The following is a 26,773-nucleotide window of genomic DNA, read 5'->3' as shown; positions in this document are numbered from 1 at the left end:
TTCTTAGTCTCTTTGGTTAGGTTTATTCCTAGGTATCTTATAGTTTTGGGTGCAATTGTAAATGGGATGGACTCCTTAATTTCTCTTTCTTCTGTCTTGTTGTTGGTGTAGAGAAATGCAACTGATTTCTGTGCATTGATTTTATATCCTGACACTTGACTGAATTCCTGTACAAGTTCTAGCAGTTTTGGAGTGGAGTCTTTTGGGTTTTCCACATAGAGTATCATATCATCTGCGAAGAGTGATAGTTTGACTTCTTCTTTGCCGATTTGGATGCCTTTAATTTCCTTTTGTTGTCTGATTGCTGAGGCTAGGACTTCTAGTACTATGTTGAATAGCAGTGGTGATAACGGACATCCCTGCCGTGTTCCTGACCTTAGCGGAAAAGCTTTCAGTTTTTCTCCATTGAGAATGATATTTGCGGTGGGTTTTTCATAGATGGCTTTGATAATATTGAGGTATGTGCCGTCTATCCCTACACTTTGAAGAGTTTTGATCAGGAAGGGATGCTGTACTTTGTCAAATGCTTTTTCAGCATCTATGGAGAGTATCATATGGTTCTTGTTCTTTCTTTTATTAATGTGTTGTATCACATTGATTGATTTGCGGATGTTGAACCAGCCTTGCAGCCCTGGAATAAATCCCACTTGGTCGTGGTGAATAATCCTTTTAACGTACTGTTGAATCCTATTGGCTAGTATTTTGGCGAGAATTTTTGCATCTGTGTTCATCAAGGATATTGGTCTGTAGTTCTCTTTTTTGTTGGGATCCTTGTCTGGTTTTGGGATCAAGGTGATGCTGGCCTCATAAAATGAGTTTGGAAGTTTTCCTTCTATTGCTATTTTTTGGAATAGTTTCAGGAGAATAGGAATTAGTTCTTCTTTAAATGTTTGGTAGAATTCCCCCGGGAAGCCGTCTGGCCCTGGGCTTTTGTTTGTTTGGAGATTTTTGATGACTGTTTCAATCTCCTTACTGGTTATGGGTCTGTTCAGGCTTTCTATTTCTTCCTGGTTCAGTTGTGGTAGTTTATATGTCTCTAGGAATGCATCCATTTCTTCCAGATTGTCAAATTTGTTGGCGTAGAGTTGCTCATAGTATGTTCTTATAATTGTCTGTATTTCTTTGGTGTTCGTTGTGATCTCTCCTCTTTCATTCATGATTTTATTTATTTGGGTCCTCTCTCTTTTCTTTTTGATAAGTCTGGCCAGGGGTTTATCAATCTTATTAATTCTTTCAAAGAACCAGCTCCTAGTTTCGTTGATTTGTTTTTTTGGTTTCTATTTCATTGATTTCTGCTCTGATCTTTATGATTTCTCTTCTCCTGCTGGGTTTAGGGTTTCTTTCTTGTTCTTTCTCCAGCTCCTTTAGGTGTAGGGTTAGGTTGTGTACCTGAGACCTTTCTTGTTTCTTGAGAAAGGCTTGTACCGCTATATATTTTCCTCTCAGGACTGCCTTTGTTGTGTCCCACAGATTCTGAACTGTTGTGTTTTCATTATCATTTGTTTCCATAAATTTTTTCAATTCTTCTTTGATTTCCTGGTTGACCCATTCATTCTTTAGAAGGATGCTGTTTAGTCTCCATGTATTTGGGTTCTTTCCAAATTTCCTCTTGTGATTGAGTTCTAGCTTTAGAGCATTGTGGTCTGAAAATATGCAGGGAATGATCCCAATCTTTTGATACTGGCTGAGACTTGATTTAGGACCAAGAATGTGATCTATTCTGGAGAATGTTCCATGTGCACTAGAGAAGAATGTGTATTCTGTTGCTTTGGGATGAAATGTTCTGAATATATCTGTGATGTCCATCTGGTCCAGTGTGTCATTTAAGGCCTTGATTTCCTTGTTGATCTTTTGCTTGGATGATCTGTCCATTTCAGTGAGGGGAGTGTTAAAATCCCCTACTATTATTGTATTCTTGTCGATGTGTTTCTTTGATTTTGTTATTAATTGGTTTATATAGTTGGCTGCTCCCACGTTAGGGGCATAGATATTTATAATTGTTAGATCTTCTTGTTGGACAGTTCCTTTGAGTATGATATAGTGTCCTTCCTCATCTCTTATTATAATCTTTGGCTTAAAATCTAATTGATCTGATATAAGGATTGCCACTCCTGCTTTCTTCTGATGTCCATTAGCATGGTAAATTCTTTTCCACCCCCTCACTTTAAACCTGGAGGTGTCTTCAGGTGTAAGATGAGTTTCTTGTAGGCAACATATAGATGGTTTTTGTTTTTTTATCCATTCTGATACCCTGTGTCTTTTGATTGGGGCATTTAGCCCATTAACATTCAGGGTAAGTATTGAGAGATATGAATTTAGTGCCATTGTATTGCCTGTAAGGTGACTGTTATTGTATATTGTCTCTGTTTCTTTCTGATCAGGTACTTTGAGGGTCTCTCTTTGCTTAGAGGACCCCTTTCAATATTTCCTGTAGAGCTGGTTTGGTATTTGCAAATTCTTTCAGTTTTTGTTTGTCCTGGAAGCTTTTAATCTCTCCGTCTATTTTCAATGATAGCCTAGCTGGATATAGTATTCTTGGCTGCATGTTTTTCTCATTTAGTACTCTGAATATATCATGCCAGCTCTTTCTGGCCTGCCAGGTCTCTGTGGATAAGTCTGCTGCCAATCTAATATTTTTACCATTGTACGTTACAGACTTCTTTTCCCGGGCTGCTTTCAGGATCTTTTCTTTGTCACTAAGACTTGTCAATTTTACTATTAGGTGACGGGGTGTAGACCTATTCTTATTGATTTTGAAGGGGGTTCTCTGAACCTCCTGGATTTTGATGCTTGTTCCCTTTGCCATATTGGGGAAATTCTCTCCAATAATTCTCTCCAATATACCTTCTGCTCCCCTCTCTGTTTCCTCTTCTTCTGGAATCCCAATTATTCTAATGTTGTTTCGTCTTATGGTGTCACTTATCTCTCGAATTCTCCCCTCGTGGTCCAGTAGCTGTTTGTCCCTCTTTTGCTCAGCTTCTTTATTCTCTGTCATTTGGTCTTCTATATCGCTAATTCTTTCTTCTGCCTCATTTATCCTAGCAGTGAGAGCCTCCATTTTTGATTGCACCTCATTAATAGCTTTTTTGATTTCAACTTGGTTAGATTTTAGTTCTTTTATTTCTCCAGAAAGGGCTTTTATATCTCCCGAGAGGGTTGCTTTAATATCTTCCATGCCTTTTTCAAGCCCGGCTAGAACCTTGAGAATCATCATTCTGAACTCTAGATCTGACATATTACCAATGTCTGTATTGATTAGGTCCCTAGCCTTCGGTATTGCCTCTTGTTCTTTTTTTTGTTGTGAATTTTTCCGCCTTGTCATTTTGTCCAGATAAGAGTTTATGAAGGAGCAAGTAAAATACTAAAAGGGTGGCAACAACCCCAGGAAAATATGCTTTAGCCAAATCAGAAGAGATCCTGAATTGTGAGGGGGGAGAAAGGGGATAAAAAGGGGTTCAGAAAGAAAGAAAAAAAAAAAAACTATTAAAAAAAAGAAAGCCGATAAAGAAAAAATATAAAAAGAGGAAAAAATATATATATATTAGATAAACTATTTAAAAAACGTTAAAAAAAGAAAACGGTAAAAGTTAAAAAAAATTTAGCAGAAGAAGAGAAAAAGAAAAAAAAATTGAAAAAGAAAAAAAAAATTAAATTAACTGCAAGGCTAAAAAATCATGGGGAGAAAGCCATGAGTTCCGTGCTTTGCTTTCTTCTCCTCTGGAATTCCGCCGTTCTCCTTGGTAGGTGAACTTGGTCCTGGCTGGGTTTCCCGTAGATCTTCTGGGGGAGGGGCCCGTTGTAGTGATTCTCAAGCGTCTTTGCCCCAGGCGGAGTTGCACCGCCCTTACCCGGGGCCGCACTGAGTCATCCGCTCGGGTTCGCTTTCGGGAGCTTTTGTTCCCTGAGCGCTTTCCGTAGAGTCCGGAGGACGGGAATAAAGATGGCGGCCTCCCGGTCTCCGGTCCGGAGGAGCCGAGAGCCCGGGGCCCCACTCCTCGGTGCGCCCTCAGAGAACAGCGCCAAATGACTCCCGTCACCCTGGCCTCCGGCCACGCTCCGAGCTGACCGAGCCTGCGACCGGTTCAAGGCAACCCCGAGCTGAGAGTCACTCCTCGGCTCTGTCTCTGCAGCCGGCTTCCCCATTCTAATACCGGTAAGCTCTGCGACACTGAGACACCCCCGATCCTTCTGCGACCCTGCGGGACCTGAGGCCGCGCTTACCCCGCCTGGGCTTCACCCCAGTTAAGCCTCTGGAGCGATGTCCCTCAGCGGAACAGACTTTTAAAAGTCCTGATTTTGCTCCGTTGTTCCGCCGCTCGCCGGGAGCCGGCCCCTCCCCCCGCGGTCTATCTTCTCGTCGCTTTGGATTCACTTCTCCGCCAGTCCTACCTTGCAGAAAGTGGTTGATTTTCTGTTTCTGGAATTGCTGTTCTTCTTCTCTTCAATCTCCCGTTGGATTTGTAGGTGTTTGCAATCTTTAGATAAGCTATTTAGCTGATCTCCCGCTACCCGAAGTAGTCTCAGCCTGCTACTTCTCCGCCATCTTGACTCCTCCCCCCTAGTAAAACTATATTCTAAAGACCCATTACCATAGAAGATTGGGTAGAAATGCAGCTGTGATCATTATAATTTTGTGAAAACTATGATTAGCATATATATGTAAAGAAACTCAGAACTGGAAGAAATGTTAAGAGTCAGCTAATCCCAGGGAACCCCTGGGAAGATTAGTAGAAGGGTTTTCCTTGGGGGAGAGGGATTTTGTTATTCATTCTCTGATATCAAAAACAAAATCGTGTATATGCATTTATCTATATTTATTTAGGAGAGAGTTATGATTCTCATTAGATCCTCAATATGGATATTTATATCCATAGATAGATAGATAGATAGGAGTCATAATTCCAGGCTTTTTAAAGAGAACAATGATAGATTATCTATGTGCCTACATGGGTGAGAAGTACGAAGATCTCAGTTAAATATGATACAGGATATGCAAAGATGAAGCGTCCAAACTTATATTGGGCAGCTTCCTAAAAGTGACATGTTCTGAGAAAGATATTGTAGCAGTAGTTCATCCATATGTGTTAGAAACTAGATACATCTTAGATGAAAATCATGTTCATGTAAGCAGTTTATCAGTACTTACAATTATTTGGGAGAGTGTAAAAATGGGTAAAAACTCTTATTTTATTGTTCTTATTTCAGATTTGTCAAGTGTTACAGTAAACAAGAGGCTAAATGGTATCTATTTTGGTTGTTTAAGTTAGAAAGCAAATCTAGTACAATGTGGAGACTTGACTTATAAGGGTATTTTCCAGTGGTAAGAACCATGACAGGATTATATTCATCTATGCTTTATATTTCCTGCCTGAAAGTGCTAGCATTGAACAAAATTCTCAATGTGTATTCTTTCCAGATGAGCTGCACTTAGACAACTAAATCTGTAATGCAATATAACATGGTCATATGAACCTAGTGATGCAGAAAAGACCATCTGTACCACCTTGGATATGACCAAACTACAGGAGCAAACTAAATGCCTCATGTGGTCATTAATTTAAGAAAGGCAGTGAATTGTTTTTAAAGGAGGAGGGTAATGTAACTGATGAAAAATGAACAAAAGTAGGCATTGACCTTCAACGCATTGTAATAAGCTTGCAGAATTGATTTGTAAACTGCTTTATAAGTCAACTCCATGTGCATTAAAAACTAATCAAGTTACTTTGATGCAGTTCACTGATTTTTAACTTGGCAATTTACTTGAACATGTAGGAGTTGTTAGTAGAATTATGTAAGAATGCCAGCAAAACAGTTACTGTAGTACACTGTTGTTTAATCTTATTTGCACAGATTGGTTACTCTCATCTACAATTTATTAATCTAGAACTTAAAGGTAAACATATTTGGAGTTTGCGCATTGTGTCATGTCTTTTATCAGAAAGATAAATTCAATTACAATTGTATTGAACACTGTTAACTACTAGCCCACAAATGAAAGCTTATAGTAATAGATTAGCCTGCTTAATTCTAAAATTTTCTGTAATAGGTATTCTACATAAAATGAAGAGTTTGAGACATTTCTATATATGTTCTAAAACCAGAATGGTAGCAATTAATAACCTCTGAAAAAGGTGAAATTGACAATAAGAGTTGCATCAGGTACGAAGGGCATGGTAGAGAGTTCACCATTTCCTTGAGCTACTGAGTTCTACTCTATCAATCATTTTTGGTAAACATGGGTCAGTGCCATTCCAGAAGGCTAAAATTATGTAATTAAGTTGGTCAGAGCAATTAAATATCCTAATTTTCCACAGTCAGAATTGAAGCACATTTTCAGTTTAGGATCTGCTTATAGCAATTCATTTATCATGCTCAGGCTTTCAGTCAGAGGTGGGATTTGGTAAGCAAAATAGTCAGGGGCCCTGCCCTCACGAAGCCTATGGTCCACTGGGGGACAGAAATGTTTGTCAGGAAAAGGGCTAGAATCAGAAAGATAGATCATGAGATTAGATTTGCTACAGGATTTTGAGGTGTTTTTCAGACTTTTAAGTGAAGCTGTCAATGAGGCCAATAGATATGCAAGTTTGGAACTAAGAGAATAGGTCTGGGCTAGAGATACAGGTTTATGAATTACTGGATTAAATATGGAATTAAAACTGTGTGTGCAGATAAGACCACTTATTGGAAGAGTGTATTTAAATAAAATGCAGAAAAGTCCATGAGTTTTGTGAATGTTCTTCCATGTTTTAAAACCATCCTCAATGCACTGAGGAAAAGTTTATAATAAATATATTAAAGATGAGGGTACCCATGACATTTAAGAATATAAGAAGGTAGATAGTATTGTAGCCCAAAGACTCCAACTGACTGAACTCCAACCAAGAATCCAGCTGGCTAGAAGAGCAATGTGTAATTGTCAAGCCATGGGGCCATGTGGACATAGACAACTGCACTGGCAATAGGGTCTTGAAACTTTGCATTTTCTTATAGGTGCTACTTGGAAAAGCTTTAAATCATATAATAGTGTTTGGATGTTTTCTCTTCATTTCTTTTAGAAGTAGAAGTTTTACCTTATTAATTTAAAAAAATATATATATAAGGAATGTATGCTTGATGTAACAAACAATAAAGACATGTAAAGAAGAATGCAATACATTGCCTTCCCCCACTTCCAAACCCACTTAGTCAGTTAACATTATGAGTTTGGTATGTGTTCTTTCACATATTTCTCTACTGTTATACAACTTACATGGACAAATATATACTTTTATTATTTTCAGTGAGCGGTCATAAATATTAAACTGAAACTTGCTTTTTCACTTAACACTATTTTTGAATAAACTTCTAATTCTAATCAAGACATAAATATATTTAGGGGCACCTGGGTGGCTCAGTGGGTTAAAGCCTCTGCCTTCAGCTCAGGTCATGGTCCCAGAGTCCTGGGATCGAGCCCCGCATCAGACTCTCTGCGGGAAGCCTGCTTCCTCCTCTCTCTCTGCCTGACTCTTCATCTACTTGACATCTGTCTGTCAAATAAATAAATAAAATCTTTAAAAAAATAAATATATTTTTTAATATTTTTATTTAAATACACTTTTTTAAAAGAAGATTCCTAACTATAAAAATGCCATGATTTATTCAACCATTCTCCTTCTAGTGAATATTCAGACTGTGTCTTGTGTTTGTGTGTTTGTACTACCCTATAAATGAGATTGAAAAGTACATACTTTCATTTTAATAGATATTGTACAATGACTTTCCTAAGAATTTGTAGCAATTTGCAGTCCCATCAGAATGCTCACCAGCATTTTTTGCCATCACTACGTTATGTGTTCTTTTTTAATTTACTGCTAAATTGAAGAGTGGAAAATGATATGCCCTTGTTTTGATTTTCATTTTTATTGCCAGTGAGTTTATATATTTATTACCCACCATTTATTATATTATATATTTAATACCCACCTTTTAATGTTAGATTTAGTTGTCCTTCTAAGCATCATCTACTGAGATACATATAATATTTCATGCCATATTCTCAGATTTTGGAACAAAAAATATCAGGAAAAAGAAATTCTTATCTTTACATCTCTATCTGAAACCGAAAGCCTTTCAAACATTTCAAATGGAATGAGGAATGTTTTCATACTGTCGACCCCACTTTTCCAATCTGAACATGACTCAGAGTATTATCTAATACAAACCCTCTTAGATATGTCATGCCAACTTCTTATGCCCACCTCATTCTCTTCCCTCTTACTTCAAGGACAATAGCTCCCTAGTCCCCCAAACATACATATGCACTATAATCTCTCCTGTGTCTGTCCCTTTTACATATGGTGCCCCTTCCCTTCTTTTCCTTTCTAAACTGTATTCTGCCCTTCACATCTCCTTAAAAATGGATGTATAGGGTTTTTAACACTATGTAATATGTTACAATGTGTAACATCTCTTTAATTTATTGAAATAAGAAACCTCCTGTCATCAAGTAATGCTTTCATGTCATTGGAGTATATTTAACCATCAGAAACATGATAAGATTATATTACTATTTTCTTACGGCTGATGTGACAATTCATATTAGTCTCAGAAGTTTTCTACAATATCCCTCATTCCAACTGTAAATGACTCAATTAAGTTTTGATTAATAACTTTTATTACATGGTATTTAGATTTGAGTCAATGGTACTCATTCATTTGTTTGTCTTAAGGAATATGTCTTATACATGTATACTATGTGTGTTTGTGTCTGTAGGTATTTGTCTTGTAATAATGTTTTTTCCTGTTTCCATTTGTAGGGAAACTTTTTGGGTTCAAATTCCCTGGTCTGAGAGTTCTCACTTACAGAAAGCAGTCCTTACCACAAGAAGACCCTGATGTGGTTGTAATCGATTCATCTAAACACAGTGATGATTCGGTAGCCATGAAGCACTTCAAGTCTCCTACAAAAGAGAGCTGCAGCCCCTCGGAAGCAGATGATACAAAAGCCTTGATACAGCCTAGCAAGTGTTCCCCCTTGGTGAATATATCTGGACCTCTGGACCATTCCTCTCCCAAAAGGCAATGGGACCGACTCTACCCTGACATGCTACAGTCAAGTACCCAGCTGACTCATTCCAGATCGAAGGAAAGCATTTGTAGTATACGGAGGGCTTCTTCAGTTCACGATATAGAAGGATTCAGTGTACACCCCAAGAACATATTTAGAGACCGACATGCCAGTGAAGGTATGTTTTTTTAAAATATGGAAATGCATATTAATGGGTAATGAAAGGTAACTTCCATATTGTTTTTAATTTTGACATTAATCCTTATGCCTTGGGGGAAGAGATGCAAGTAAATTATGGGAATTAAATTTTAGGAGTCTTACATTCAGAGTTGTTACTTATTTCCTCTTTGAACCATAGTGAGTAATTTGTTTTTTCCTGGCTTCTTCTGTGTTTCTGAAATGGTATGATAACCATTATCTGCCTACCTTATGGAGTATTAATTAATGCTTTATATAAGATATGCTTAGGTGATGACACTATCATCTCAAGAATAATTAATTTTGCTGCATTTAGCAAATAGTCGAGCCTTGGGGTGAATGAGTGGTGTGCCTTCACAGGCCTATTAACCAAATCTTTCCAAAGGAAGAGGTTTATAAAATGTGGGTGTACTGAGTCATCATTAGAAAGCTGTAAGTGTTTGGGGTGGGTTGGAGATAGGAAGGAAGAAGGGGAGAGTTTTAGGGGGTTAACAACCAAAACAAACCCTGAGAGTCCTGAAAGACCAAACTTGAAAACCAAAGTCAGAGCAAATCAGAATTCATTTATTTTTCCCTGGATTCTTGGTGTTCACACTCTTCCATTAGCCAGTAGTAAAAGTAGCAATGCTCAAAAGACTCTGGAGAAAATTATTATCATTATTATTATAAAATTATATTATTATTATATATTTTATATATATTATGTATTATTATAAAATTATTATCATCATTAACATGATGATGGCCAATATTTACTGACTATTTGTTATGTGAGAGGCAATGTAAATGCTTGATACACATTAATTCTCTTTTAATTCTTTACAACAACTTTCTGAGTTTGGAATTATTATGAAGCCCCATTTTATAGATGAGGAAACTGAGGTTTATTTCTGCTACATAAATAACTGGTCCAAGGTTGCAGAGCACAAGAGTCCTCTTTCACACCCAGGACCACCCATCTCCAGAGTCCACAGTCTACCATACCAGGCTTGCCTATGGTAGAAGGGGTCTATGGACCCACTGAACTTTCCCCCAGGGTTGGAGATTCAGAGTACCAGTTGAATGGATGTCCCACTTTTCTGAATCCCACAAGCTCGGGTTCTTGAGAGACCCAGGGTTCTTCCTGTGATATCCATTACCATGCATGACCATCATCAAGGCTGTGGTTTCCAGTTTTCTCCTTAAAATATAGATCTAATCACTGGGCACAGTGTAGGGTACTATGAGCTGCCACAGTTATATTTCAAGCCTTACTTCCTGCTCCTGCAGGACTCCTTCCCCTACTATATATTCCACTCTAAACCCACACAAAGATAATTGCTTTTTCCCAAAAATGTATCACACATTTTCTTGCTTCATTAGTTTGTTCTGCCAGGAATAACTCTTCTCCACTTTGTCCCTCCTCATTCTGCCTCTCTCAGGCATAAGGACCCATTTTTCCTTTCCAAACGAAAAGAATTAAATGATTTCTCACCTGAGTGTGCAAAGCAATGTTTGCACATATTTTAGCATTTCTTACATTCTGCCTTTATTCCACGTTATAAGTCTGTCATTTCTGTTAGATAAGCAAAGCACTCTCTGTTTCTGTGAACTCCCCCAGTGCAGGAGCTTGGGCACAGTTAGATCTGTAGCCTTAGAATCACGATTGCCTTTTTCATGGCAGGAACTCAATAAATGTTGGTGTGAAATTGACAGGACTATGCTTGTGAAGTATGTTTCAAAACCACACGCAACAGGAAGTTATTGTACCCCATCCTACTTGAATCATGTGGGGGAGCTTTATGTAAAGGGCATGGTGAAGTTGAGAAGGCAGAAGTGATGAAAGCAGATGAATTGGCAGGAAGAATTCAAAAAGAGATAAGTCGATATCACAAAAACTGAAGTTTTCCACAGATAGGTTTGTGAAACTGTATCTGTACAAAAGCAATTAGCACATCCATTTTAATCTGTGATCTGAAGAAGGTCAAAAGCAAAACCAAATCAAGGACAATTCCCAAACTGAATAATCATCCAGGCCCCCATACTGTTTAGTAATGGCATGCTCACTATCTCCTAACTGAAAACCTCTGAAATTTGATCTTTGAGCAATTAATCTCATGGCTGAACAGCAACAAACCCAATAGGGTGATTCAGATGCCCGATTTAGTTAGTTAATCCAGTTAGTGTAAGCATCTTTAGGAATTGTACAGACTTCAGAAATTGGCCTTATTTCCTGAGTTATAGTATACTAACATTCTTACCTTCTAAATGATACATTATAGTGCGTGGTACAGAATTAGACTGTGGTTTGACAGTGGTGCTGAATAGGTTAGATCAGATTCCATGATTTCACTTTATTTTCTTCAAATATATGTGATCTCTATTTGGCACACAGTTGCTGATACAGTTATGGGAAAAGGTGATTTAATACTTCTGGATTTCTCTATTCAGGACTCTCAGTAGTGAAGTCATCCTCGATTTTCTTTCTCCAACCCAAGCTGTGTCATTTTCAAAAAAAAAAAAAAATCACTTTCTGGCAGATGCTCCAGTCATCTGGCTATTGATTGTTATAGTTAGAGGGTATTTTGTAGTTCAGCTTTAGAACAATTTTAGCTGCAAATAACCAATTAGTAGAGAAGAAACTACACCTTCTAAGGGTACCTAATTTGGTATATTTTAGAAACTGAGCCGCTGACAAAGGAAGCTGGAAAACTTTTTTTTAAATGTCTTATTATTTTTTTTGAGTGTAGTTGACAGACAATGCCCCATGAATTTGAAAAAATTTTTAAACTGATTTTAGTTTCATGAATTCACGTGACTGGTTAATAGGTTAAATCCCACTTGCAGCAGATTTTGAATTCAGATTATTGCCTCCTCATTCAAGAAGAGAAATTTCCTTCTATACTGACTATCTTTTTAGAACTTCAAATAATTTGCAAATGTAGTACTGTATAATAGTTTACATTAACCTTTTACTTAATCTACATTATCGAGTACCTTAGAACTGCTCAAACCATTTATGATGAAGGACCAGAATTTTTTCTAATCCATCACAAATGAATACATTTGTAAATATTTTTTTAAAAATGCACTATTAGAAAAATGAAATAAAAAATAGACATAGAAAATATAAACCCCAATTGTTTTATTATTAGAATGACCAGACATAAAATTCCTCTGTCAAATTGCTACAGGACTCCAAATGCTTTCTCTAATATCTGCACTTACATTGTCATGGACAAATAACAAGGTCTCAACTAGCCTCAGTGCACTGACTGAATGCTCTTAGAATGTCAAAGCATCATTAACCATATGATGCAGCTTGAATCAGGTTTTTTGGGAATTTACAAATCTTTATGTGTAATTTTGATGATAAGCAATGTTATAATTTTTAACTACTTGTAAGCAGGTGTTACTTTACTAATGATTTTGGGGACAAGCTTCTGATGAAGATAATTAATTCTCTGTAATCTCTGTTTGCTTTGTTATGGTCCCTCAGAGGGCAGAGTTGTCACATGAGGTCACAACTTTGTGTATCTCTGTCAAAGGCAATGTCTACGCTAGCAATTCAATATACCGCATTATTGAAATTGCTTCAGGTGTAAGCTTTGAAACAATTACGATATATCCCAAGATTCTAAATATACACAGCGGTAGCATAGATGTCAACAAATGTTGAACAGATTTTTTCAAATCTTGGATATATTTGAATGGTTTTGACATGACTTCATTTATTTTAAGCTTGTTTGTTTCAAAACTACTAATGCATATTTTGTTAGTAGCAGATATGCATTAAAGATTCAGATTGCTAATCTCAAAATAAATCTGAAAACACTCCATTCCGAGACTTGAAAACAGCCCATGCTAATATAAATGAATTTCTTAAATATTTTAGTTATTACACTGGGTCCCCTGTGACAACATAAGCTTAAAAATCCCATGTTATTTTAACAGTCAAATCTTTCCCTGATTTCTTACAATTACTTTTGCCTAAGAATGACTCTTTGAGCACCATTTGGTATTTCCAAAATATACATTGAAGAACATTTGTGGGGAAGGGGCAGTGAAGAGAATTCTGATAATAACACAGTTGGTTTATTAAGGTAAGCTGTTGTCTTAGAAATAGTTGTCCTTATTAATTTAGGTTAAATCATATGGGGAAAAAAGATTACTTTAGATACCAAATGTTGCACAGTCTTTCTTTGTAAATGATGGTTGAACTGCTACTAAAATTGGCTTCTGACAAGATCTAAAGTTTTTATCACAACTGCAGGCAGCTGGAGATGCCTTTCTCCAGACTGTCATTATTATAAAATCTGTATCCTGGAATCCAGTTAAATTAAGTGAGATAAATGTTTCACATATTTGAAAATGCATGCTTACAGCAGATAGCATTTTTGGTTTGTGCATTTTACTTGGTTGAAGAGTACAAAATGCTAATTTCAAAGATACATTTCAGTCCTTATATCCTGTTTACTCTGATTGTTTTTACAGAGGTAATTCAGTGTATATAACATAATTTTAGTCTTTTTTATTTTTCTTTCTTTTTGTATCCTTATGTGCTCAAAACAGACAATGGTCGCAATGTCAAAGGTAATGTACGAACTCGAATTTCATCATCTGATGCTCAAAGTGCCCCTTTACTTGGCATGTTAACTTGCCTGCTGTATGCCCTGTTCAATGCAACATCATGCTGGCCCTTAGCTAGTCCAGGTGCCTGGTGGAGACATCCTGGCTTGATTTTGTTGGAGACATTGTTACTTTTTCGGCCGTGTCACCAAAATGATTAGGAGTTCCTTTTTCCTGCAAGCAGTATAAGGCTAGGTTGACAATGAATACCTCCTGAATATCTAAACCATTTGGAAAGAAACAAGTATCAAGCTAAGTATATTCCACTGTGAAAGAGGCACATAAGCCTATTTCAGCCAAAAAATTTTTGAGTGCAGGATTAAATAAAGTAATCAAAGTGCTACATGAAGAGTATCACTTCACTTGTTCCTCTTTTGTTTCCTTAAAACTAGTTTCACGTTCCTGGATGGCAGGGGGTATGGTTTTAAGCTTACTGTAGTAGTAAACTGTACATGCATGAGAGTCATTTTCTCTTTCTCTCTATTACATTTCAGTCATTTTTAATTGTGTCCTATATTAGTCTGAAATCACTGGCATGACCTGTAGCTCCTGTAGGGTAATGCTTAAGTGGGCAGTACCTCTGGATAAATCTGGATTTGACTAAAAACTTGAAATTCACCTCTGGCTTTTTTCTACTAAATCAGAGTAGATATAAGGAATCACAAAGTACAGTAATCATATTATTCTCATCAAGTTGAAAACTTTTGGGCTTAGTCTTTTAACATAGGCCATGCATGCTGCTGTGAGTGTGCATATGGTGACAATGACTCATTTTGTGCATGTGTGTTGCATGGACACGTCTCCACCAGTAACCATCTCTACTTAAAATTCACTGTTTTGGCCTCTTGTGTATGTCACTGCTACTCTGATCACTATGAAGTTTTGTATATTGCTTTCTCAATTGCTTCCCTAATTAAGCCAGAGCTGGTGATGGTTATGAATTAATAGCACTAGACACTAAAGCTGTTTTCTGGTCAGCCGTCCAGGGTGATTTGAAAAGAAGGGAAATCATGACAGCTTCTCTCCATCCCAATTTTATTTTGCAAGCACTTCAAAAAGGGTCATGTAGGTGACCTCCAATAGCAGGATGGTACTTCATCTAAATGATTATTCTATCCTTGGCCTGTCTACTCTAATTTCTAAAAGGCAGCAAATTAGTGTCAGCTGTGATGGTGATTTGTGTTGATATCATTCAGGATATAATGTCAAGAAACAGAATACAGACACCTCTTGCCAACTCGCCTATATGAAATATGACTGCCTTTAGCATTTAACAATTAGCAATTAATTATTAGACATTATTTTTCCAGTGATCTTTTAAATGCAGTGAGAAATGAATCTAATTTTTCTCAATAAATGAAAATCAAGCTTGCTTATCTTCCAAACGAGCAGTTCACACAGTTGCCATTCAAACTACATTAATTTTATTTTTCTCTCATAAATGAATCCATTTAATCTCCACCCTTTTCCCTCAACCCTCCATTTTTTTGAACAGCAATAGTCTTTGAATAAAAATGAATCATCAAAGTCAGAATTTGGATTTAGGAAACTCTAAACCATTGTAGGAAGTTTTCACATGTTAATATTTATAAAGTTAAACTCCCAAATTAGAGGAAAAAAGTGCAAATTTAGTTTTAAAATTAATGTAAATGTACCCTCCGAAGTTTTCAGACTCTGGTTTTGAAACTATCAAAAAAAAAAATCTTAAATGTCTGGCTCTTTAAGATTTTCACAGAACAATTAATATACTAATTAGATACAGAACAGTACATTAAGTGTGCTTTAAAAATTTTTTTGGTGTTGTTTCTAAACCACATTTAAATAAAAGGTTTAAAAAATAAAAGAAATTTCTATACTTCTTTGTATACAAATGCATAATTACAGGTGGTTTTTTTTTTATATCTAAATCACCCAAACATAATTTCTTTACCAAAATAAAATAAATAGTTTTGGCAGGCACTTGGAAGGACTTCAAGATTATCTGATTTATTCCCCTTGGGCAGGGTGTTGGCTGAATCCCTGACACAGGTGGTAGAAGATTTTTATCTCCCAAGAACCCCATTCTTTAATATTCTTGGGGAATGTATTTTATTGCCTGTAACACAAAGAGCTAACCTAAATCCTTCTTGCTGAAATGCAATTTTCTTGCCCCCTTTATCTATCCTGAGTGAACAGAGATACCAGCCGGTTACTTTTAATCTTGAAATAATATCACTGTATAAAAACTGCAAATTGGTACTCCATCTTTTCTTCTAAAATGGAATCATTTCCATTTAACCTTCTTTCTTGGGATTAACGTTGTTTCCCTTGAACAAATTTCTTTGGCACTCTGACTCTTTGAAATAAGACTCCAGAGATCTAAGTGTAGCCCTGTTATCAAGGATAAAAAATTAATTCAAATAAATTGTGTATGCTGTTTATATGTGTGTATGTACATAAAATTTTTAAATAATTTCTTTAATATTATGAGAGGTGAACCTAATGCTATCTCAACTATGGGTAAACTGATTTTCACCTCAAATTTAATGGTTTCTCTGCCTATTCTGCTTTTCAAGTCATCCATAAAAATTAACCCCACTTACCCTACTTAGTAAATAGATCATTAATATAATTTTACCCCTCTATTGCTTCCACCTCCTTATTATTTCAAGTAACTACATCCCACTGACAATGGTATGTTCAGTTTCCATCTTGTCTATGAATCTGACATATGAATCAGAAACAAAACTATTTGTAAGATTTATCACTGCCTTTACCTCCTCAAGACACAAAACCTATCAGACTCACAGAGGAAATCAACTGATCTGATACGGGTTGTGTCTCTTAAGCTACACTGGCCATTCCCAAGTTTTAGTATTCTTACATGAATTTGCAAACTGATTTTCAGTGGTGATAGTTTAAATCTGAAAATCGTGTGTCATGCACTGAACCCAGACAATATGAATACTGACTACAAATAATGTGATTACTTATCTATCTTTCTAAGTGAAACTGGTTGCCACGGTTCTTTTACAAAATCCAATTACTAGGAACTTCATTTGCATTTTTTAATATTAAGTCACTTCAGCAATTTATATTTTATTAAATTTTACCTAATCAACTCAGTGCCCTAAGAAATAAACTGTGTAAAGACCTGATGATTTGACAACTTTAATTTTTTTGCTTTCCTTCTCTTGTGTCCCATTGGATTCTCAAGAGCAGCGATCTTTAAAAAAGAAAATAGCATTACGATTTTTTTTTAATTATCAGATGTCCTTCACTATATTTCCAGCACCATTTAAAAGAAAATATATTCTCTTTCAGTTTCTTGTAACTCATGATAAATTCAAATGGCCTCATCATAAAGATTTTAAATATCTTTAATCTAAAATTCTTTCCAGGTGTTGCTTTAGCCTTTGGCTTGATCTCTAAATTCAGGATATTTCTTTGTGGCTAGAACCTGGCTTACCTTATATTTAATCAGACACTTGTAGGAAAGCTTTATCCAGCTGTTGGTTTAGTCTACTTGGTCACCTGTTTTTCTTATCCTTCTAGTACACGGAAGCGTTTAACCTGGTCATCCATTTCGCAAATGTTTCTCTAAAGAACATCAAGTCCTATTACTTTGGAGTTTTACATTCCTTTCTATTGAATCTATTATTTCCCTTTATTTCTGCCCATTTATTTCATTTAAATTCATTTACTTTGTTTTTCAGGTTATTCTCCTTTCTTTCATTAGAGTCCTTAATCCCATCAGTTCATGATCACTCTCAGGGAGGCTGCCCTTCACCTTTAAATCCTCAACCAAGGCCTCTCTGAATATAGACCTAGGAGGTAGGAAACCCTGTATTCTGATTTCTAGACCTTGATGCTTATTCCCCTTTGGTCTCATACTCTGTCTGCTTAGGCTTACAATTAGTAAAATGAGAATATTGTGGATACCGATCTTAACTGAAGTGTTGGAAAATTTTTCAGAATTTAGATAGGCTTTAGAGGAACCTAAGCTAATACTGATCATATTATAGACTCAGACTTCTGCATATAAATATCTGCTTCAAAATCAGTGGGAAAAAGCATAATTATCTTTGTTATGCAGGATGAAATAGAATGTAAATGTCTTATCTAAGTAGCATGTTTGGATTATTTTAAGGAACATTTTAGGTTCTGCTAATTCTTTAAATGTATAGATTTTAAGAAAGAGTCTACATTAAATCTCTAATATTAAGAGCTTAAAAAAAATAGAATAGAGTAACAGTTCAGAAGGTTTATCCACAAGTAAATATGAGAACTAAAACATGGACTCAATGACGTTATAATGTTCTGAGGGCAAATCTGAGTATGAAATGTATTGACCAGTGGTTTCTCAGCCCTGTCAGACCCAATGTCCACTTGTTTCTACAATATTTTTGTTATACTCTTTTTACTATACTGTAACAACATTTAGAGATAATTAAACTAATTCTAAAAGTCAACCTGATTCTTTAACTGTAATATAAAGGAAGAATACAAGAAAAGCAGTTTATAATAAAATGTTTTTTTCTCAATATGTTGATGTTCAAATATAACTATACTAGAAGATACAATGCGATGATCAGACATTTTTTAAAAAATGGTTTTAAGAGCATTAAATTGTCCAGATAAGTACTGGATAACAGAGAAGGAATATGGGTCGATAGCAAAATAAAAACCACTATTGGGATAAATAATAACAGAGCAGGATTATTTATATATGAATTTTAAAAATAGGAAATAACCAAATTGAGTTATGAAAAATACACCAAGATAAACTGGAGAAAGAATGAGGAAATAATGATACTCTCACAAATGTGCCAGCCCTTACCAGCTCAGGGTAATGTCAGCATGATTCCCTGTGTGATAACATGTGATACTAATGAATTGCACCTGAAGGAGGAAATCCCACCAAATGTGAGAACATCTATTCTTTTTCCAGTATTTCAAAAAAAAACCCTTGCAGACCATATGCCTTCCTAAACAATGGGACTCAGAGATGGATTGAAGCAAGAAATGGCAATCCAGACATTTAGGTGAAGTTGTGGCAGATCTGTAGGGAATTACTAAAGTGAGACTGGAAACCAACAGGCAGTCTCAAGACAAATAATTTCAAATGTTTAGCTCTTATACATAGTTTCCTTTAATTGTATCATGCATCATTTTACATATATAGAGAACAATAATATGAGACACTTTTGAAAGAAATTTTATTAATGATTTTCACTGTGATTCCTATAATTCTCTGCAAATTTAATATTTGGTTCCAACACTGGCAATAAAAAAAAAAAGAGTCAAATTTCTTTGCTTACATACTTATTCATAATATGCAAACACAAACTATAACCTTATAACCTGAAGTCTGAAATTTCATATAATTCCAATGCCACAAATGGCATAGTTCCAAATGATGCAATTTTCCAAAATGATGAACAAGTTTTGGTAAACTTCTGAACAAAACAATGCAAAGCTCTTTCCCCTACATGGTAGCTATAGCTCTGGAAAGCTCAATGTATATTAAAATCATGTTAAATGTAGATTGTGCTCTTTATATGTGAAACAAGTTCAAGGCTCAGATCATTATAAACAGGCTTTCACCTTCATGAGTGCCCCCTGGGACATATAGGATGGTTTTTCCAGGTGAAAAACTACCACCTCTCATCATTATGAGAAACAAAAATGTCCCCACAAATACCCCTAAGATGAAGTACCATCATAGTTGAGACCTCTTGCTCATTAGTAGAGCCAATGCAGTGGCGTTTATTAGAACTGGCCACAAGAACAATCAAAGTATATTTAACAGTATTTGTCTGCCTTAACGTCATAGATCATCCATGGTTTTACCCAATTTCTTAAGCAACCCTATAGACAATCACTACAGAAATGCACCACATAGGGGGATGATAAAGAGAATTGAAAGATGGGTGTAAAGGTTTTAAACACAACCATGTATCTGAGCTCAGCTTTCTCTAATCTCTTCTCAGTATACCTGTGTGTTGTAAAAATACCTAATGGGTGAAAATATAACACTGGAGTTGAGGAAAAAGCATTCTCTAAGAAGTCTCAAGTCCTAGAATGTTTTACAAATTATAAATTTTAAGATATAGGCCTGGAATATAGCCATAAAATGATAACAAAAAAGGAAACGCTATCTAGGATGTGTTACAATAATAAATCACTGGCATGTGGCGGAGTCTTCTACAGAGACCTAGAGGATGGTGTTTCTGTCTGAACTGTCTGGACTCTAGATTAATATGGTACCATTTTTGGGTCATATTTCTCTCCTTGTCATATAAATAGAAAAGAGAATATGAATCTGTATGCAAATGAGAGCATATTGGACAATAAATGCCCAAAGAGCTCAATGACATTTTTCACCTAGATGGACTTGATCATGATCATGGATAAATCTCAGAGAATGAATAGAAATGCACCTCAAGGAACACAGTATCTGCCACATAGGTGAAATTCTCTTAAAATCATTTTAAACTTTTATAATAACTTAACATGTACTTTTATAAATGAATATAGAATGAATTTTCTCCAAGTTAACTATGAACTAAATTATGGATTTTTTTTATTAGCGTTATATTTGAGTTGAGTTGATTTATTATTGTGGTTCAAAATACACAACCTGTAAATCTAATTTTCAGATGTTTAGAACTTGTTTGGTGCATAAAGTGCTTTTTAACTCCTAAAATACGTCTCATCCTCAACAACAACAACAACAAAAATAGCATAAGGCAAAATTTGTTGACTCGCAAGTTTAGTCCTGCAGTTTCTATGTTTGAAGCACTCTTGCGGCAGCAGGATAACAGCTGGGTAACACTCATAGGCTCAGGATTTCTATAAAATTCTTCTTGATGCTAATTTTTAAGAGCTATATAATGGTAAAAGTTGCAAAACTCACTGTACAAGAAACTCTTTGGAGCATTTCCTGACTTTCCATATGCAACACACAGTAAGTTCATCTCCAGATGTAGCTGGTCAGTGTATTCATCCTTGACAAGGGGGCCAGGAGTCCTAGAACCTTGACCAATTGTCTTCATAAGGAAGAAATGAAATGTGAGAAGTGACCAGGTTTGGACAAACAGTACTAAGTTCCAACAGTACTAAGTTCCAGTTCATCATAAGATGAATAAGTTCTGGGGATCCAGGATATAGCATGATTTAAAAAAAAAAAAAAAAAAAAGGAACCAGTACTGCTGACCCCAGCCCATTACCTAGCTATGTCACTTCAACCATGTTACATTTGTCAAAGCATTCTTCTGGAATGGTTTTTATAAAGGACCCCCCCGCAACCAAAAAGTCTTAAATTTAAATAAAAGGGGGAAAAAAGGAAAGATTTTTAAAACTTCACACAGGATTCTAGAGTTTTCAATAGACTACACACACATATACACAAAGACATTGGCCCTTCTCAATCTTAGCTGAAATTCCTCCATCTGGGCTTAACTCTCCTAGAAGTTCTGTAAATCATCTCAAACAGGTAATAGAAGCATACAAAAAACTCAGCTGGCTTGTCATTTGTCACGGCCCAGAGAGAGGAGTAATGCATATTGGAGCTCAGTAGACAACCTGTTCAGAAATGTCATGGCCAACATGATTTTAACCGTAGGCAAGTCCTTCCTTGAATAATCCCTGGATCATAAAAAGACATTCTTGAGAAATCAATTTAGCCAATAATAGGCCAATAATAAAGAGTGGAGTTTTTTTTTTTTTTCTTTTATTCCAGCCCTTAATGAAAGACGTTAAGTAACAGCTAAAGATGCCATCTGCTTTCTGGGTACACACCTTGGACCCCATCTTACCCCCGGATACTCACGTGTTGCTCCATTTGGCAGACAGTGACCCTAAACTTGTGTTCAGGTATCGGCTGGCTGCATTTAGTCCCTCCCAAAGCAAGGTCACACTGGCTGTGGATCATTAGCGGGTCATTCACGACCATCTCTTTCTTTTATTTCTCCTGATACTGCTTTTACAAATATTTTCCAATTTTTTTAGGGCCTTTTAATCATATCAAGTCAAGCCTCCTGGGATCCACATCAGATTCAAATCTCAACAAATACAGCACCATTAACAAGATCCCACAGCTCACCCTGAATTTTTCAGATGTCAAAACCGAAAAAAAGAATGCATCCCCTCCTTCTTCAGATAAAACCATTATTGCACCCAAGGTTAAAGATCGAACACACAATGTGACAGAGAAAGTCACCCAGGTAGGATATGATTTTACTCTCAATTTTAACTATTTCCAAGGTTCTCTGTACTGTAAAACACATGATTTTTCATGTGAATGATTATCAAAAGAGGTAAGATATTTATTTGCACTTCGATTTATCTTGAAATGTTGGGTAACCCTCTAATGCAACAGATAAATAAAACTATAGACTGTGATTTTTCTCTACTACAAGATTAAGCACAAATGGGCTAACTTGGTATTGTTGTTCTCTTTGTTACAGAGGTGGTTAACCTGCTATTCATCATGTTTGGACATTTATTGTTTTGCTGCCATGCCTGCAATAGTAAGCATGGCTTCTTAATATAATGGCTGTGACTATTGAAACTTTAGGTGACTAACTGGGATTTACTCTAAACTATGACCTTCTTTTTTGCACAAACTCTACTAAGCAGACTCAGATACACGTCAGTTGCCTTGAGGAAAAGAGCTGTGTCACGGCCAGCACGACAAATCGACCAGGAAAACGTGAGGGCTAAGAGGATGGTGAAAAGAAATTAAGAGACAAAGAGATGGGGGCAGGAGGGACACTGAGGAGGATGTCCAACAGTGCCGATTTTATTCCACATCTTACAATCATTTATAAGGCAGACCAGAATAGGAGGAGTAATACATCAGTACCTAGTCAGATGATCGCAAGTTTCTATAACAAGTTTACATTAACTACAAGCAAACCTCGTGATGCCAGGTAGTTTCAGCTAAAGCCATTAGCAAGACAATCAACCAGGGAGTGGGTTATGGGAGGTACAGAACAGCAAGGACCAACGAAGAATTCATGACCCTGACCACATTGTTCCCTTCTATAGGGGGAGTGCGTGGGAAGTCACGTAGGCGAGCGCACGACACAGAGCACAGACCCTTTTCTCAGTGTTACTCAACTTTCCCATCCTTAACCTTGTCAAGGTGTCCGGACTTTGAAGGAGACACAAGTCAGGGCCTGGTTTGATCCTCGACTCCAACCATGCCATGGCCTCCAACAGAGCTGAAATTATTAAAATTCAGAGTAAATAATACATTTCACAGGCACAATATTTTATTGTTTTCAAATAAATATTGCAATTTGAACTAGGATTAAAAATGTACTGTCTAGCAGGAGCCCTACTTTAAAGAATAGATAAAAATAATTTGTACCTATTATATCAAAATACCAACCTAAGCAGTATCTAGCTTTTGCTTACAACGCACTTACATTGTTGGGAATTCGTGACTCTAAAATTTGTGTCAAGTAAACAGTTCTTTTACAAACACTTTGCTTGGTAGGTTTGCTCAGCAAATCTTTTCAAGAACTGTCACGATATAAAGGTAACTTGGCCCCAATCTCTGCCCCAAGCCTTGAATATTTTGAATTGATAGAGTTTTTTCTGTAATTATAATCACTACCAGCAGTACTAGAGTCATCTGTAAATAACCCAGTATGTGAGCTGCAATAACTATGTAAAGACCGTGAGTCAGTTATAAATAGATCTGAGTGCTCTGTTTGAGATGAGATATTTTTACATGCCATACTCTACTATGTATATTTGTTTTATTTTTTTTAATTTAAATTCAATTAATTAACATAAAATGTATGTTTCAAGGATACAGGTCTGTGATTCATCCGTCTTATATAATATCCAGTGCTCATTATTGCACATACCCTCCCCAATGTCCATCCTCCAGTTTTATGTATATGTATATGAGGCTTTCTACCATGTCATACTGGAGAGCATCTCTAGTACATGCTTTGATATTTATGTAGTAGTGAGGTTTTCTACCCTTAACATTTCACTTTTCTTAACTTAGTAAACTGGAAATGAAAAATAATTTGTAATAATTATATTATACATCTATTATTTATAATGATTATTTATAATAACCCTGTAACATTGAAATTAAGAGATTTCAGAAATTGCACAGAAGACTGATTGCAAATATTGGGGTCAGGACCCTGCCAGCAGCCTAAGTGAGCAGAGTCACCAGGACAGCATAACAATAGTGGAGAATATAGGGAAGTGTAGAGTCAGGGCCCCTCAACAGCAGACGGTTACCATTCAGCTCAAGACGACTGTGGTCATGTAAGATTGATGAAGCTTTCCAAATCTTCCAATCTAAAAAAGAAGCTGGAAATCCAGGATTTAAGATAAGCTCTTACTTTCCAAAAGTTGGCAAACTCATTGAAAATGCTTTTGTAGGCCAAACAAGGCATACCTTAAAGTCTGGGCAGCCAAGTGTGATCTCTGCGAAGCTTTCCTGCCCTTGGTTTTCCGCAGGGTCCACCCTATCCTGTCACATTTAGCCCACCCTCTGTGGCAGTAGAGGGTGACACGCATGTGGACCAGAGATGGTGCCTGCTTTAGGGACTTTCTAGGGCTGGTGAGAGAGGAAACATTACAAATAGCCATAATGAAATTATGCTCATAATGAATACAGGAACACACTTAGGGTGAAAGTAATTATGCTTTAAAAGGAGAATTTTCAGAGAAGAAAGATGTTGATGGGACATTTCATCTGAATCTAGAAGGTTACCTGTCACATAGAGTAGTAAGTGATTTTAAGAGCGTAAGTTGGAGTCACATGCACTTGTGTTTTAATTTTGGCTAAGTCATTTATTGTATGCCATGGAGATGAGTGCCATTTACTGTGTGACATCAAGGCAAGTTTTAGTGACAAAACTTATTTCTAAGTGTTGATGTAAAAATTAAATAGAGTGATGTGTGGAAATGTTCATCACAGTGCTAGGTATATAGCATGCAATGTTAGTCATTATTCTGTTTAGAATGTTTTTGTATGACTTCCTTCTGCTCTCCTCACCATCTCTGCATTTTCTCCCTACCTCAGCAGAACCTAGTAAAACATCTGGCGGAGAGGAGTTCATGAAATATTTACTGAAGGAAGGAAGGAAGGGAGGGAGGAAGGGGACGTTGGTGCAAAGGGAAGGAGTGAGAATCCTAGGCAGAGAAAACAACAAAAAGAAAGTTGTGGAGGCACAAAAATCCATACGTCTTCTGAGAACAGGTATTTTCCTGGCCCAGGGAGAGGATAGGCTGGGCAGGGACTTAACAAGAGTGCAATTTTCCCCTCTAGATGGTTCTTTACTACGTTTTCACAGAAGTGCCTTGGGAGTATAAGTAAAATGGGACAGCTACCGTCAAACACTTGGCATTGTTTTAAGGTCTCATGCTTTCTTTTTAAATTCCTCTTTCAAGGCACCTGTGTGGCTTAGTCAGTTAAGCATCTACCTTCGGCTCAGGTCATGATCCCAAGGTCCTGGGATCGAGCCCCGAGTTGGGCTCCCAGCTCATCAGGGAGTTTGCTATCCCCACTCATATTCTCTTTCTCTCTCTCAAATAAAATAAAAAGTCCTCTTTTATATTTGCCTTCATAGTATCACAGTATTTGTTAAACATTTTTAAAAAGATTTTATTTATTTATTTGACATAGAGCAAGCGACAGCTAGAGAGGGAACACAAGCAAGGGGAGTGGAAGAGGGAGAAGCCACTGAGCATGGGAGCCTGATGCGGAGGCTCGATCCCAGGACTCTGGGCTCATTCCTGGAGTAGAAGGCAGACGCTTAACGACTGAGCCACCCAGGTGCCCCTTTTGTTTAACATTTTTAAAAAATGTTTTAGGGCGCCTGGGTGGCTCAGTGGGTTAAGCCGCTGCCTTCGGCTCAGGTCATGATCTCAGGGTCCTGGGATCGAGTCCCACATTGGACTCTCTGCTCAGCAAGAAGCCTGCTTCCCTCTCTCTCTCTCTCTGCCTGCCTCTCCGTCTACTTGTGATCTCTCTCTGTCAAATAAATAAATAAAATCTTTAAAAAAAAATAAAATAAAAAATAAAAAATGTTTTAAATTACTTACCACTGAGATAATCCCAAGCCTTCAAGAAAAAAAAAAAAAAAAGTCTTTTTCCTACAGCTTTTCATAATTTACCCAAATAGTATAGTGCTCCTCCCAGACTCCAAAGGACCCCAATTGAAAAACAATGCACCTTAAAGATGTTGGAAGATTTAGATTGGATACTATTTTGTAAAAGATCACTGTTTTTTAGCAATGTGAAAAAATACAATGATAGGAAGGAGATTATGAAAACAGAACACTTAAGTGGCTACAGTTCTGGCTAAAAATCATGAGGGACTAAAAAAAGGCTGGGACCAAAAACTAGAAAGAGGTGGTAGGAATGCTCCATCTTCTTTTTAGTGCCATTCATACCTTTTAGTAACAAACCTGCCAACTGCCTACATGTAAATCCAAACAAGGTAGAGGTTGAATATTGAGAAATTCCTCCTGCAGACATGGTTCTGGAAAGTTTGTTTAAATACTTGAAAGCAGGATTAGCCTCACTTAATGTTTGTGAACTTTCCTCATCATAACTGTCTCTGGAATTTCCATATTCACAACATAGAACACCAATTGACCTCCAATCACTAAAAAAACCTGTTAAAAACCCAAAGATTTTACTATTCCCTTTGTTAGGTTTGTATGGAAATTCTCCTCATTGAGATATTCTAACTGTATTTCTATAGGCAGCCATCAGTGTTTTCTTTATCTAATGTTCTTATTTGTTTTATTCCTTTATTAGATCTGTATGGTAACCCTTCAAAAAAAATCAGGGTTTTGTTCATAGAGCATTCAATAGTGAATTTTAAATACTTCTCTGAGCACAACAGCAGAGCAGATATCAAGAAAAAAGGCTTAAAAAATGAAAGGAACAAT

At 36.6% G+C, this 26,773-nt stretch overlaps 1 protein-coding gene across 3 annotated transcripts in view; it reads left to right on the top strand.

Annotated features, from left to right (window-relative positions):
* KCNH7 (potassium voltage-gated channel subfamily H member 7) overlaps nucleotides 1-26,773 on the top strand; it is a 501,818-nt gene that overhangs the window by 348,855 nt on the left and 126,190 nt on the right. For 2 of the 3 annotated variants that reach the window (XM_047721923.1, XM_047721922.1), the window contains exons 4-6: nucleotides 8,796-9,224; nucleotides 13,796-13,816; nucleotides 21,845-22,059. In XM_047721923.1, the coding sequence (XP_047577879.1) occupies nucleotides 8,796-9,224; nucleotides 13,796-13,816; nucleotides 21,845-22,059 (665 nt within the window). The remainder of the gene's footprint in view (nucleotides 1-8,795; nucleotides 9,225-13,795; nucleotides 13,817-21,844; nucleotides 22,060-26,773) is intronic. The other variant, XM_047721924.1, reaches the window with a different exon arrangement.

This window comes from Lutra lutra, chromosome 3 (assembly GCF_902655055.1).
Source record: "Lutra lutra chromosome 3, mLutLut1.2, whole genome shotgun sequence".
NCBI classification, from domain to species: Eukaryota; Metazoa; Chordata; class Mammalia; order Carnivora; family Mustelidae; genus Lutra; species Lutra lutra.
This window is presented reverse-complemented; position numbering and strand designations above follow the sequence as displayed.